The sequence below is a fragment of the Chlamydotis macqueenii genome, chromosome 5, assembly GCF_036417535.1.
Source record: "Chlamydotis macqueenii isolate bChlMac1 chromosome 5, bChlMac1.mat, whole genome shotgun sequence".
Taxonomy (NCBI): domain Eukaryota; kingdom Metazoa; phylum Chordata; class Aves; order Otidiformes; family Otididae; genus Chlamydotis; species Chlamydotis macqueenii.
Window position 1 is genome coordinate 37,769,581 of NC_141560.1, and position 13,682 is coordinate 37,783,262.

The 13,682-nt window shown below is 43.3% G+C and overlaps 1 protein-coding gene across 4 annotated transcripts in view; it reads left to right on the forward strand.

The window, feature by feature from the left end:
• RAD51B (RAD51 paralog B) overlaps window positions 1–11,715 on the forward strand; it is a 401,639-nt gene extending 389,924 nt beyond the window's left edge. For 3 of the 4 annotated variants that reach the window (XM_086749846.1, XM_086749848.1, XM_086749847.1), the window contains one exon: window positions 11,502–11,715. Coding sequence is in view for 2 of the 4 variants with exons in the window: in XM_086749847.1 (XP_086605973.1) it covers window positions 11,502–11,653 (152 nt within the window). In the remaining 2 variants the exon portion in view is untranslated. The remainder of the gene's footprint in view (window positions 1–11,501) is intronic. The other variant, XR_015258777.1, reaches the window with a different exon arrangement.
• The last annotated feature ends 1,967 nt before the right edge of the window (window positions 11,716–13,682 follow it).

A 13,682-nucleotide genomic window follows, 5' to 3' on the forward strand; every position in this document is an offset into this window, starting at 1 on the left:
TCTTTGAAGTTGGAATAGACACACATTGAACTGTCCCAGTGCACACATACAATCTGGGGTTTTCTCATCAGGTACAAAAATACAAGGTGAATGTTCTCTTCTGGCTGCCCTGGATGTGAACAAAGCTGTTGAATCAAAGACTTCTTGAATTTAGAGGTGGAAAGAAATTTCTCCATTGCATCTGTCTTTTCAACCTGCAGTAGCAGCCCTCCTCAGAGTCTCACAGTTTCTATTAGTCAGTTCATTTTTCCTAGCTCCCTAAGAAGAAATCCTGTTCAGACAAAACAGCGCACTATTTACAGGAAGCTTGGCAGGGTCAAAAAGTGACTGTAAAACCGATCTCTTGTAAAAAAACACATACAGTATCTGCTCTGATGTAGATACTATTAGAACTCGGCAACCTCTGATTTGCTATCAAGGCCTTGAAGGGGATTTCAGAGTCAGATTTGTTAAACTTGGTGACATTGTAAGTGTTATCACTTGTCACTAGCAGAGCTAACTTAGTTGCTGAGTCCCACTTAATCTGTCCAGCTCACTACCCACAGCTTCTGACCTACTTAGTCACTTCCTGTCTTTGATTTTCACCTTAAAGCCTCTTTTCTGTGTTGGCCTGTGACTGCCATTTAATCTTAATCAAACTTCCTTGGACTTCCATTACTGTCAAGTACAACTCCTCTCGCTGTAATACCCACCCTTCTGAGGGCAAGAAAACTGATTTACAGCCAACAGTGTGCCTCTTCCCTTATGCTCTAAGTTCATCTTTGCTTTGTTTTTCTTCCTGTATGAGTCACTCCTTCCCCCTCTCCGAGACATCGCGCTGTGCTTTCTGTTCCCCCTCAGTCTGTCAGCGGCTGAGAAGCTGCTGTGCGCGCCTTTGCTGCAGAGATCTGGTGAGTATTATCGCGTGTGCCCAGCTACCACGTGCAGATTCGGAAAAAGCTGAACACAAAGAAACTGAGTTGGCCACAGACTGCTGCAGAAAGTCATCTTAAAGTTTAACAGGTTTTTGCCCCTGACTAGGCAAAACTATACAGATGCTGTAAAGGGGTACCAGCTTAAAGACTTTCCCAGTTCTCACTGGTTCATTTGTGCTACAGGAACATGCCTTTGAAATAGACTTCTTCAGCCAGTTTCCTTCTGTGATCAGAATCCAATTTAAAGATGTTAATCCAGTACCATCGTGACTTTTCCCTGCACAGCAGCACTCCTAAGCTGGTGAGGTCTGTTGTTCCTTGAGCTTCTTTCGCCAACACAGAAGCTCTTTGAATGTCAGATACAAAACATTTGTGTAACACGTAGGAGAGATTTGTTCAGTCTCTCCTTAGGTGTATGCTCTGTCCCAGCTCTTTTTTTCAATATACCTAGTTCTGCTTTTCCCTCTTCCTCCTACTTCTGTGCTCATCTGCACTCATACTCTTTTGGGTTTTGTTGTTGTTGTTAACATATGGAGATTATATGATCCATCACTGAGTGCAGCCTTGTCCTCATAATAAGCAGAAAATACCATACGTTTTGGAAGGAGGAATTAGCTACAGGCCGTTCTCATTAAGCCTCTCCTCCAACTTATCTCAGCTTAAGTTGTATTTTTGAACTGCAGTCACTATGCAGCATTGTAAGTTGAAAACAACCACTTGAGCCCTTTCCAGCGAGGCTTTGAGTGGCTCTGATACTAGGCATGGCGGAGAGATAAGCAGTGCATTGAAGTTGTTGTATCGCTGTAGCGGAGGGCAAGGAGTGAATGGAAACATACCCTCCTGGCACTGCCTGGCTCTGGACGAGGGGAGAGGATCGGGTCAAACAGCTCGGGTTCACACGCGTGGTGGGAGCCAGCGGCCTCTCAGCTGATGACAGATTAGACTCAGGGCTTGGTTAGTGGGAAGACTGTGATTAGACCTCAGCAGCATCTGTCTCTAGCACTGAAGGAATTACTGCTGCAGGCTGCGATTTTCTCAGCAAACTGTAATTATACTAGGAACCTCATTCCTGCTCTTTTTCTCGACAACTTAAGTGCAAAAAAAATGTAGGTGAGGGTGCAGGGAAGCAGAAACTGTCAAAGGAGCAGAAAAGAGACACCTGTTTGGTTTTGTTCAGCTCATTCCAATTATTATCTCTTGGTTTCTTAGATTCATATGAATCACAGACTGGTTTACCCAAAGGTCAGTGCCAAGGTTTCACTCCCTGAAGCAGTGCTGCCATCCACCTTAACCTGATAGGATACATCCTCTCCGTACGCTTATACCCCATGGCACCTTAGATTAGTGTGGTGGCGCTTGCAGAAGGTGCTACACCAAACTCTGCTCTGGCAGTACCCTTTCCCTCCTCTCATGGGAGCAATGGTGTGGGGTGCCGAACTCTGATCATGAGTGTTCTCAGGACGCCCCCGGGAAGATACGGCCTGGGCAGAAGTGTGGGATATTGGAGACTGTGGGATATTGGAGACTGAAGGGTGAGTTTGAACCTTACTCATAAAGGCCCTATCTACACTAGGATTTAAGAGTTTGAACTTAGAAAGTGTTAGGTTGTATATAGTAACTCTCTGTTTTAAAAGATGTAGAAAAGACAGCATAACACCTGGTAAGTTTTGCCAAAATAATAATGTCAAGAAAGAGCAAGATTTCTTTGCAAGATTTCTCTACCAGAAAAAAAAAGGCTTTTTGTTTGTGCAGTTGTAACTCCATAGAAGCCCGTTTGCCATTAGTGTTTTCTTTGCTCAGAATATAAGAAGAAACAGATTATTTTTTAATTTAAATCTTGGAGAGGAGGAGAAGTATCTAAGCGTAGAGTTTGCCAACATAGCTTTCTCATCTAATACTTAAAATGTAGACAAGGTCAAAATGATTCAAACTAATCTATGTGCTCCTTTCTTAGCTTTCCTCAGGGCTTTAATGTGACTGTTTAGTATACTTTGAAGGCAAGAGTGTCTTGTCTATGTTAAACAATTCTACATCAACACTATACTCATCTAGGAGAAAGCAGAATTGTTCCTTACCAGCACGTCTGCCCTCCATCCCACAGCACGTCTGGCAGCACAGCCGCGGATGAGAGTGTGGCAGCGGGAACTTGACCCCTGGGGCTGAAAGCACCGGGAGGCAGTATGTTGGCAAGCAGATCCCCGTCTCCAGAGCCAAGTCTCTGCAGATGCTGGTGGGAAAGACACACATCTGGAGTTGTCTGGAATTGGCGCAAATTGCTGTGGACAAAGAAGAGAGAAAGGAAGGGTTAGAAGGAAAGTGGAAAGAACACTTCTTACACATTTCGCTTTCTTTTCCATCTGCTTGTGTGATGTTGCTGTGAGCTATTAAACAGCTGCACCGCTCTGCCCCAGAAGGGACTGTGTAGAGATGGAGAATCAAAGCTAAGCGCTTTGGGATCCCCTCAGAATGAGAAGAGCAATAGGAATAATGTTTCTCTGGTTGACTATTATGCTAAATACACTTGGGACCACAGCACCTGGGGCAGTAACCAGAGACACTGTTCTGGCTCCTCACACCTGAAGCCCCTGGCAGGCAGTGGGTATTCCTGGGCACTTCTGACTTATCCTTTGCGCAAGTAGGTGAGTCCCGCTTCTCTTCTACCTTCCAGGCAGAACCTCCTAACTCTTTGGAACCTTCCTGGTTCCAAAATTCAAGGAGAGCAGATTACTCAAGCAAAAGGTGTTTGCAGACTGTGAGACATTGTAGCTTGGGGAGATAAGGGTAGTGGAGGAGGACCAGGAGAAGGAGGAGTGGGTGTATTTCGACTGCCAAGGACTGAGCAGAAGAGCATTTTTTTTGCATCCATTCAGACGCTCAGCTATTTCCTGCGTTGTTCCTACAGTCAGCATGCTCCACCTGCTTTTACTTAACCATTTCCTGTTTATAGCTTCCAAAAACTTTCTGGTGAAATCACAGATCTGCCACAAGATCAGTCTTTACAGTCCCTCACAATTTTTTTTTCTCTCTCCTCAGTATGGAGACCTTTCAGTTTGAGGAGCTGTGTGCTGCATGTGCACGTCTGCATGCGTGTGTGTGTGTGCATGCAGTCAGTAGTTATGTCAGGAAGGTATGTGCTCACTTAGTAGTTCTTTCTCTCTCCATGTGCCCCTTTTTTTCGTATCCTTGTGCTTGCTGCTTTTTACAAGCCTGAGCAAAGAAACAAGCAGTAGCACTGAAGGCAGGTTCCCCTTTCTGTAGAATAGAGGGCTCCAGATACTTAGAAGAAAGGCTCTTCCCATTATTTTCAAGCTTCTGAGAGCTCTCCCACAAACAAGGAATTTGTTCCATGTGTACCCTGCCAAAGCTTGAAATTATTTTCTAGCTTTGAAAACAGTGAGGCAATTTCTTCTAGCCTGCTGTTCAGTTTCTCAAGTGTGAAAGGCAAGGTGTGAGGAGCAGGAAGGATTAACCAAAGAAAAATAAATCTCTTTCTTACAATGTAGATGGCTCCCACAAGTCTCCATCTCACACTTAGTCACACGTCTTATAGAAATCACTAGAAAAGCATGCATGCTTTACGTCTCCTTAGCCATTCTATAGATAACACCGCAGTGACCACTAAAATCAAATTTATTTGTCAATGCTTTGGCTGTTTGTTTACTTTTTGTATTTCTCTTCTGGAGCAATGAAAATAGATTCTTCAGTTTCCTTTCTTGTTCTCATGCTCTTGCACAGCGCTGCAATGTTTGGGTTGCGGTGAGCACTGCAGGAGAATGTTCCCTTCTTAAAATAAATCATGGAAACATTTCTGTTGGAATCAGGGCCTGTAGAAGTTTATTTATTTTTTTAATAAGAAGAATGTCGGGCCAACTTTGACCTGACACCATATCCCTTTAAAGGGAACAGGCTTGTGATGCATGTCAGAGTATATATACTGACATGTATGTATGTATGTCTGCATATATGTGTGTGTGTGTATACACGCACCCACGGGTACACATGCCAGTTATACAAATATTACTGAGCACTGAAATCATCCTCGAAGAATGCTGGACATGTTGGCCCTGTCTTCATCAGGCAAATCTGCAAATTCCTGACTAGCCCTACTGCAAGTCAGTGTAAGTCAGGGTGCTTAGTCAACTGAATTAAGCTTAAAAGCCGTAGGTTTATAAGCACGCACCAGCACTGTCGCTGAGCTGTTTCACACTTCTGTAATTATGTCAATAGGCTCACACTCCCACACGTTTCTGAATATTTTAAGAACAACACTAGACCCCCCTGTTTTAACTGTAACATAAATATGCACAGGTAGCACATCTGTACAGGCTAGGAGGTACGGTCTGGGCATCCCTAGTGTCCAGGCAGCTGTCTGCTGTAGGCATGGCACAACCCCACTTAGATCAGAGTTTGCTGAAGTATCCTTCAAGCTGTCTTTGAGCAGCTTTTGAAGTTTCTTTTTAATCAGGAAAAGGAAGCAGTTGTTTTCTGCACAGAAGTGTCTTTCAGATTGGCCCAAGTATGTAAAATGGTTACTGTGGTTCCCATCCAGCCAAATTCATTCAATAGTTTGTGTCAGGGTACTTGTCATCAGTGGCATTTGCCCAGGGTGAGTCACACCCACTCAGGCAATGATCTGAGAGAGCCTCCGCATCTTTTTCATCTTCATTTTATAGGGTACAGCCCTGGTAAATTCATGACCTTATTGTACCGCACAGCTCTTCCTGCAGCAGCTTCTTTTCTTCTAACCAGCGTTCAGCCCGAGAGGCAGCTACTTCCAAAAGAGACTCTCTGGTTCAGTGCCCGTCTTTGTTTTCCAGATGTTTCTTTCACCATGCCGCTTTCTGGTTACACTGCAAATTTGGGTGCACTCAAGATATTTTCGCCTCCCCCTCCACCCCAAAAATGGAAGGAAAGCTGGACTATATGAAAACGTAGCGAGAATGAGACCTTTGGGGGAAATGGCAGGGAGGTGTAGAGGACCATGCAGGACTCTTTCCAGGAAATGGGTAGAAGGTTCATCACATGAGTCACTGAAATCTTAGATGACTAAATTCTTGAAGAATAAACTGTCAGGAATATGATACTGGACAGGACAGTTGCGGGGGAGAAGAAAACTTCTTAAATAGCTCTTGTTTGTTTTTTCGTTTGTGATTCATTCCTGAGGAAATTGCTGCCTCTGTGGCCAGGGACGGGGGCAGCGTGCAGGCGGTGCCAGCCCTCCTGCGCAGAGGCAGCTGGCGAGGCTGCTCCAGGCCCCAGCGCTCCCATCGGAGGGGCTGAGAGGGGACCAGGAGCACTCCATGGCCATCCTGCCCAAGTGAATAAAGTAAGACAGGGTCACTAGTGCGTGTGTGCCATCTGAATAAATTCAACTCTTTTTTTTTTTTTTTTTTTATACCAGCAGGTATCAGGTATTTCCAAGAGGAAAGGAAAGTATTAGAACTCTAATTCTAAGCTCCTTTTAAAAATTTTTATTCCTCTACCTGCTCCAACCAGTAAACCAAGTTACACCAATAAAATTGGCCTAAAGCTCTGAATTTGGATTTCAGAGAAGGTCTTAAGATTTTAAGCGCCAGTAACAACAGAAGCAGTCAAACTCCCTCCGCAGCTACCTCCAGAGGAGCTGAACCAGCATTAGCAGCAGCAGGAAATGTTTGCAGTAGTATCCGAGTGTGGAGAAACCCCAATGTTCCAGCACGCTGCTGCCAGTTCCCATTTTGGTGAGTTTGACCCAGAGCATTTTAATGTTTCAACATTAGTTCTGTGTCTCATAATACTGTTTACGTAATGATCGCTCATTTGGTTCCCATTAAAATCATGGTATTTCTTCTGCAAACCACTGCTTGTAACAATCAAGCCACCCAGCTTTTCATTAGATTGTAATACAGGAAACAAATAGTCTGTCGGTAGGATGCACACTGTGATTCTCAAACAGAGAATAGGGGGCTTTTTTTCCTCCCTTGGACATACGAAGCTCACATCTCAGGAGCAGGAATGTGAAAGATCTGTTAAGGGTTGCTGAATCTATCTCCTGCAAAAATGCAATGTAGTTACTCCCTGGTAGATGTTCCTCAGATACTGCATTGATAAAAAGAGCATCTACAGCTCCTCGTAGTCAGAGCAGCAAGAATCCTCTTAAAATTGTAGAAATGGTAGGTGTAGCTCCCGCAGATCGTCCCAGCGCTGCAACCTTTCGACAGGGCGCAGAACAGTTCCTTGTATTATATGTACCAGCGCTCTGAAGGATTCCGTTTCAAATGTCTCAAACAATGGGGGTTTCACCGCTTCCTGTGGGAGGCTGCTCTGCAGCCTAACTCATTTCACCATCTGGAGCGTTTTCCTGAGTGTCTGCCCGCTTTTAACTTGCTTTTAATTGTGCACCCACAATGTCTTCTTAAGGGTGGCTCGCCAAAAGTTTCTGTTGTGTGAAATTCACATTATGTGGCACTTTTCTGTTTGTTATAAGGATCAAGAAAACCCTGAAAGATTGATGGCTTCTTCTCTTTGCTTTTTCTTCCTCAAAAATAATAATAAGTAATTAATATTGTATTACAGCTTTTCTAGCCATTCAGCTCAGCAATTTACAAGGAACGTCAACATGGTTGTACTCTTTTTACAGATGGGAAAAACTGAAGGACAGGGCAGGAAACAACTTGCCCAGGATCATTCAATAAGCCCATGGCAAGACTTGGATTTTTAACCAGGTCTCCCCAGTAGTGCCCTACTTCTTTCATTCTTTCTTTTTTTTTTCCCCCAGTCCAGTTGCCTTTGGCTTTGTTGGAGTACCTAGGAAGGACAAGCTTTCCATGGACTCTATTCAGAATTGTCATATTGTAACTGAAAGGTCAACTTGTTGAATATTTAACAGTTACTATCTTTCCAATGTGTAGATTAAGCATCCTAATTAAGTAGTGATAAATAAAACCCACAAAGCGTTTTAACAGACTGATTCAGTCCCTAGGGCCTCCGAGCTGAATTTCCTTCAGCTTGCTTGTGTTTTCCCAGTTACGGATTGTTCAGATTGAACACGGTATATATCAACCACGCTCTTATCAGCGTACTGCAGGGAGATTTCCTTCCTCCTCGGTGCCACCATGCTTACTTCACCTGTTGTATTTCCCTTAGCTGTGGTTTTCGGTAAGTGTGTTTCTCAGAATCTGTATAGTTGCTGAATTATAAATCTTCCATTTTGGAACAGTAACACCGCAATCTGTACAGCACGATGCACTGGGTGATACCCAGCCTAGCACTGAATGGGCTCACCTGGGTATCGGCAGCAGCCTGGCCTTAACAGCACAGAGCTGTCTCTGGGCTGCTAGCAGGCAGGGTGTTTCTCCTACGTGCCTTAAAGCTTCTGCCTGTCCGGCCTGTCATTTCAGTGAATATCTTTACTGGGACTAGATCAGCCTGAGCACATGGTAAGATGAGTTTTGTTCCTCACCTCCGCATGGGAATGGCCAGGGAAGGCAGCCACGGCCATGTGCTCGCAGTCTGATCTGCAGGGATCTCCTAACTGCCCCACACTGAGCAGACAGCACCCATCATGTGCGAGGTGTAGCACTCTGGATGGATCGAGAAATGTAAATTAGAGGTCTGGGTAGGCCAGGGTTATAGATGAGGGATAGCACATGGATTTTCCTGGCTGCTGACCACTTTCAAAGAATGCCAGTAAGTGAAGTCCTTACCATCGGAGTTACTCCCCACACTGCTCCTTCAGGCTTCCTTTATTCCAGATATCATTGAGGCAGCATCTGAGGATTTACCGAAAGCTGCAAGACTACTATAGGTCACTGAGCACATTGTCTTTGCTTTCAGATTGAGTTTGAGAAATCACCAGAGGTGTCATGCTTACGCCTCCTGGCCATGTGAATAGAGGAAGCTGAGAAGCAACGATCTATTAGATAAAGCAGGGAAATCCCCCTCAAACTTCTCCCAGACTATCTCAAACTGAAGTTGATTTGCATACATACACTACAAATAGCTTTGCAATGGCTTCTAGCCCCATGAAAGGGTTTTGTGTGCTTACCTGTAATCATTTAGGCCAGTTCCACCAGTTGAATCACTCAGAGAAAATAAAAAAGACTGAATCAGAGCCTGTATAGAAATCTAAGCTGTTTTATGTAGCATCAGCCTACTTCAGGTAAGGATACAACTGGGTAATGCTATTCCACACAAAATCAACAGGAAAGGTTCAATACCTATTAGTAACTAGCAGTTATTCTAGAAAAACAGTGCTAAAAAGCTATATTAAGCCTTATAATTTGTGATTGTGAATGGGTGGTATAATTTTTCAGCTACATTTGCAACTAAGGTTCCTGTACAAATCCTGTTTGGTGGAAAATGGGCCTTACTGAAAATCAGAAAAAAAAAAGCTGTAGTATCCTGTAGTTGAAGCCTATGGCCAGCTGCTTTACAAAATCTGAGACTCATTAGGCCTGAAATTCCTGAGCAATGCTGTTCAAAAAGCAGTGGTGTTACACAGACTTCCAAAATTCCTGTGATTTTTTAAACATCATGGTTTAACAGAAACAAACAAGTGAGCAGAAAAAGAGATAGCATATTGAAAATCCATATTTACTGGGTTATCTCAGGCTTAAAAATGTTGTTGGCTAATACGACACTACAAAAATTTTTTACATTATCTTTGACAATGTTTATAAACCTAGTGCATCATGACTACAGAATGCCTAAATTCTTGAAGACAGGCAGTATTTTCTGTTCCCTTACTGAGAGAGTGTACTTTTGGGGTCTGAGGGGTTAGTTTGTTTGTTTGTTTTAGTAGGATAAGAATATAAAGTTCCCAAAGGCTCGATAAAGAGCTGTTTCTTTGGAGAGAATTTGCTCACCTGCTCCCTTTCCTAGCTTTCTATTGAAATAAGTTCTCAGATACCTTTCCTACTAGCCCTCTCACAAAGCTAGACAGAGTATAGACAACTGCACTGGTTCTTAAGGCTCTCCCAGTACATTCACAGAAAGATTTTCTGTACATTTTCTGGGTTGTCAAGCCAGCTCTACATTAAAATTAAGTAGAGTTGTGTAGGGATATAATTTTAAACAGCGCTGTGGATATCTTGCAGTAAATACCAAAGCTGTTTTAAACAGTCTTAAAGGTGCTTTTGTCAGCATGGTATATTTCCCTTGAGGAACTCAACAAAGGTGTATTGGTAAAAGTGGGGTTTGTTCTACCTGCATTAGGGTTATCATCATTCTCAGTATAGTTATACCAGGACAGCTATATGAGCAACTCTTTCCTAGTGTAGTTGCTTTTTACATAGTTAGCAAACAAAACTAGAGAGGAGGAGGGAAACTGAAACACAGCTTCCCATGACAACTTGTGTAAGCCTTGCGTTTCTTCTACAGTATCACCTCTGTTAATATTAGTAACATCATGCCGTGTTGCAGTGGAAGACCTTGCCTTTCACTCTCGTCCTTTCAGCTTTATTGACTTTCTTCAAAGCTCTGATAGAGAACAATAGGAATCAGCCCAGGTATGAACTAGTTGTTCTGCAGAGTCCTTCAGGCAGCTGAGGTCTCTCTGTGCTACGATGGAGCTTGTCTTGATGGGTCAGCTGTAGAAATCAGAAGAGGAGAAATCCATATTTGAATAGGCCCAGCATACCTTGCAATGCAGTTAATAGCAGCAAACATGAGGACATGACATGATCTGACTGATGATTCATTAGTACCTTGGATATCTGGTCCTGATGACTGTGTGTGTTTCTTCAGTTCATGTTCTTTTCATCAGCTTGCAGGTTGATCAGGAAGGCTTTCATTTTGTTTTTTAATATCTCTTTTGACAGTCCTTTTTCTACATAAGATGTCTAGTCACAGTAATATAATATCCTGTACTTATACAGTAAACTTCATCCCAAAGCACTTTACAGCCTGGCACTGACATGGGACTAAGATTAGAAGAGAAGCAGCTCATACTGGTTAGAAAGCAGACTCTGCTCTCAGCCTAGGTATTAGGAAAGCATATAGGATGGAGCCATAATATTTTCTCTCAATCCAAGGCAATTTGCTAATAGTTGGAAAATATATTGGTATAAGCTGTGCTCTGTTTAACTGTAGGAAATGTGTTTGAACTGTAGAAAATAAGATGTGGTAGATAATATCAGTCCTCTTGCACATCCCATTCTGTGTTCACAAGCACTGGCTACCAAAAACCAGTTTTATTGGAAAACTAAAGTGATGCAAAGGTCCTCAGCAAATATACGCTGGCCTTTGGAGACCTCTGCCAAAGGATGGTAGAGGAGCCTGGACTAGCCTAAAGTTTGGCTCCAGAGCACAAGAGTAGCATCAGAAACTTTGCCAGCCAGAATGAGAGTGAGAGTCCGGCCATTGGTAACTAGAAGGACAGCCAGGCAGGCAGCAGAAAGAGGATCATTACACAGGAGTCAATCCATTTTCAGCAAGTCTGTGAAATTAGTTCATACTGAACTAATTACTTTGATTTGTTTTGTGGACAAATGGGTCCACAAAAAAAAATTGGGTTTCCAAGTGGTTGTTCGCTGGAGGAAATAGTAACTTTGTGATCTCATTCTGACACATTGGCATTGAGGTGTCTGTCTTTATTGTGTGTTCCAGACGGAAAGGACCAAACAAATTTAACCCTGGAAGGAGTCAATCCTGCCCTGCAGCCCATACGAGTGAGGAGCACTGCCTTGAAAGATACTTTACTTGATGGTGCTTTACCCAGCACTACTGGTGAGACTCCGAGCAATACATCCAATCTGTAGAAAGGACAAATGAAACCTCCACTGAGAAATGAATGAATAACAACATTGGTTTTCAAAAATCCGGTGGATAGTGGGCATTCTTCTTCTTTTGTCTCTTTAAAGACTAACTTTAAAACCAAGTGCTGTTTTTTATATGTGTGGGGCCATTCTTAACTCTGAACTTACGAAAATTCTATAGTAATAAAAGCCTCTGAACAACACACATGCTACTGAGGAAGCATAGGCCACACGTGCCTTCCTAATTCACCCTGTCACCTCACCAGTCCAGAGGAACTGACAGTCAAACACACAAGAGTGCTTGGTTTCCGCAGCCCGTAACGTAGTAAAATGTTCATTTCTGCTTTTTAAGAGAAATGAGAAAGCCACTCATTGGCTTGATTAAGAAGCAATAGTGTAGTGGGCTCTTATCCATGTAACTTACTTGAAATTCATCAGAGATGTAACAGCATTGTTAGTAGCCAGGCTCTGACAGTTCAGAATGGAAGGAGAACAGGTAGCAGTCCAAAAGGTGGGAAGATCAGTGTGTATTACAGCTGCTTAGCTTCCTCTGTCTTCAAAGCACTTTTAAACTATTCACAACGTGACTGTAAACCACAGAACTATTTACTCACCTTACCGACTTAGAGAATGTATGACTCGCTCAAGGCGGCTGAAGGCATCACTGGCTGCGCTGTGACCAGGATCAGGTTGTTCCCGGCTCTCAAGCCTCACATCCCTAAGGGAAAGCCATGGGTTCAGTTAGTGCCGACTGCCCATGCACAGTTGCTGTTGGCCCAAGAGGCTGGTTCTGTCTTCTGCAGTCACAGGGAAACCCTTCCTGAGCAACCTCTTGAAAAGCAGAGGAACCTGTACAGAAATATGGGAGGGCTGGAGTGCCGCTGAAGTGGCTGCAGGTAACCCAGCAAGGAAGTCAGCTGCAGTGGGGCCACCCGTGGTAGTGAGGTGAGCAGGTTGCCATCTGCTGTTTGCCAGGCAGTCTTTGGGTGCCAAGGTAGTTTCTAGGGAGCACATGGCCCCTGTTAAAAAGTACTGCACACCCTTACTATCACAGTGCAAGAGACTGAGGAGCTGATGGGATGTGGAAGCTGATGTCACATCACTCTCAGCCACCAAACAGGATGGCATGGAGAAGACTACTGTGCAGCTGTCTACTTAACATGCCCTCTCAGCAGCTTTGGGCTTTCCTTTAACGAGGAAGTTTCCATCACAACAACGAAGCCACTCCATTTCAAAAAGCTACTTTTAAAAGCTAATATAATACAGTTCACCTTGGGGAAAAGCAGTTCTCCAGCTTCAGTGTTACCAGTTTTGTGCTTTGAAGAGACCTTTGTAAAATTTAATTTTAATTTTGTTTTAACTAAAGTTTAGATTTTCTTTTTGATAGTGCTGCATTACTGGCCATTCAGTCAAACCCTGCTGAACTTGCTTGTAGCCATTTTATCTGGATATCTTGTAAATATTTGGTAGACCACTCAGACACAGAAGTGTTTTTTGCTCTTACAGTCACATGCCTGGTTCCAGGACCTTTCAGAAGCACAAAGGGCTGAAGACAGGGAAAATTCCATTGAGATGCATTTGAGTCTCCAGGGAGCAACTGCACTCTGTTTAGACTAAAATTTCTCATTGCTGCCTTTCCATTTAAAAAGAAAAAAACATGGAAGGACAGAGGGGGGAAGCTGGAGGGTAGATTTTTTATTATTATAAACACCAAAATGCAAGCACTGTTTCACTCTTTTCTCTCATATTGCAGGACCATCTGCAGTTGGAGAGGGAGATAAGCTTTTTAATGCTCTCTGCACTACCTGGGAAATTTCTGTCCAAGTTCTAAAATGTTATACAAACATTAATGAATTAAAGCTTAATCCTCTTCTTCTCATCCCTCTGAAGCAAGTACTAAATAGAGTTTAAAGACAGGGCTAATGAGACTAGAAAAGTTGTGCCTTGCCTGAAGTCACATGGGCAGCGTGGCAAGTGGACTCGGGTCTTTGAGTCCCAGCTTTCTGCCTTGCACCACAAACACACATTCCCT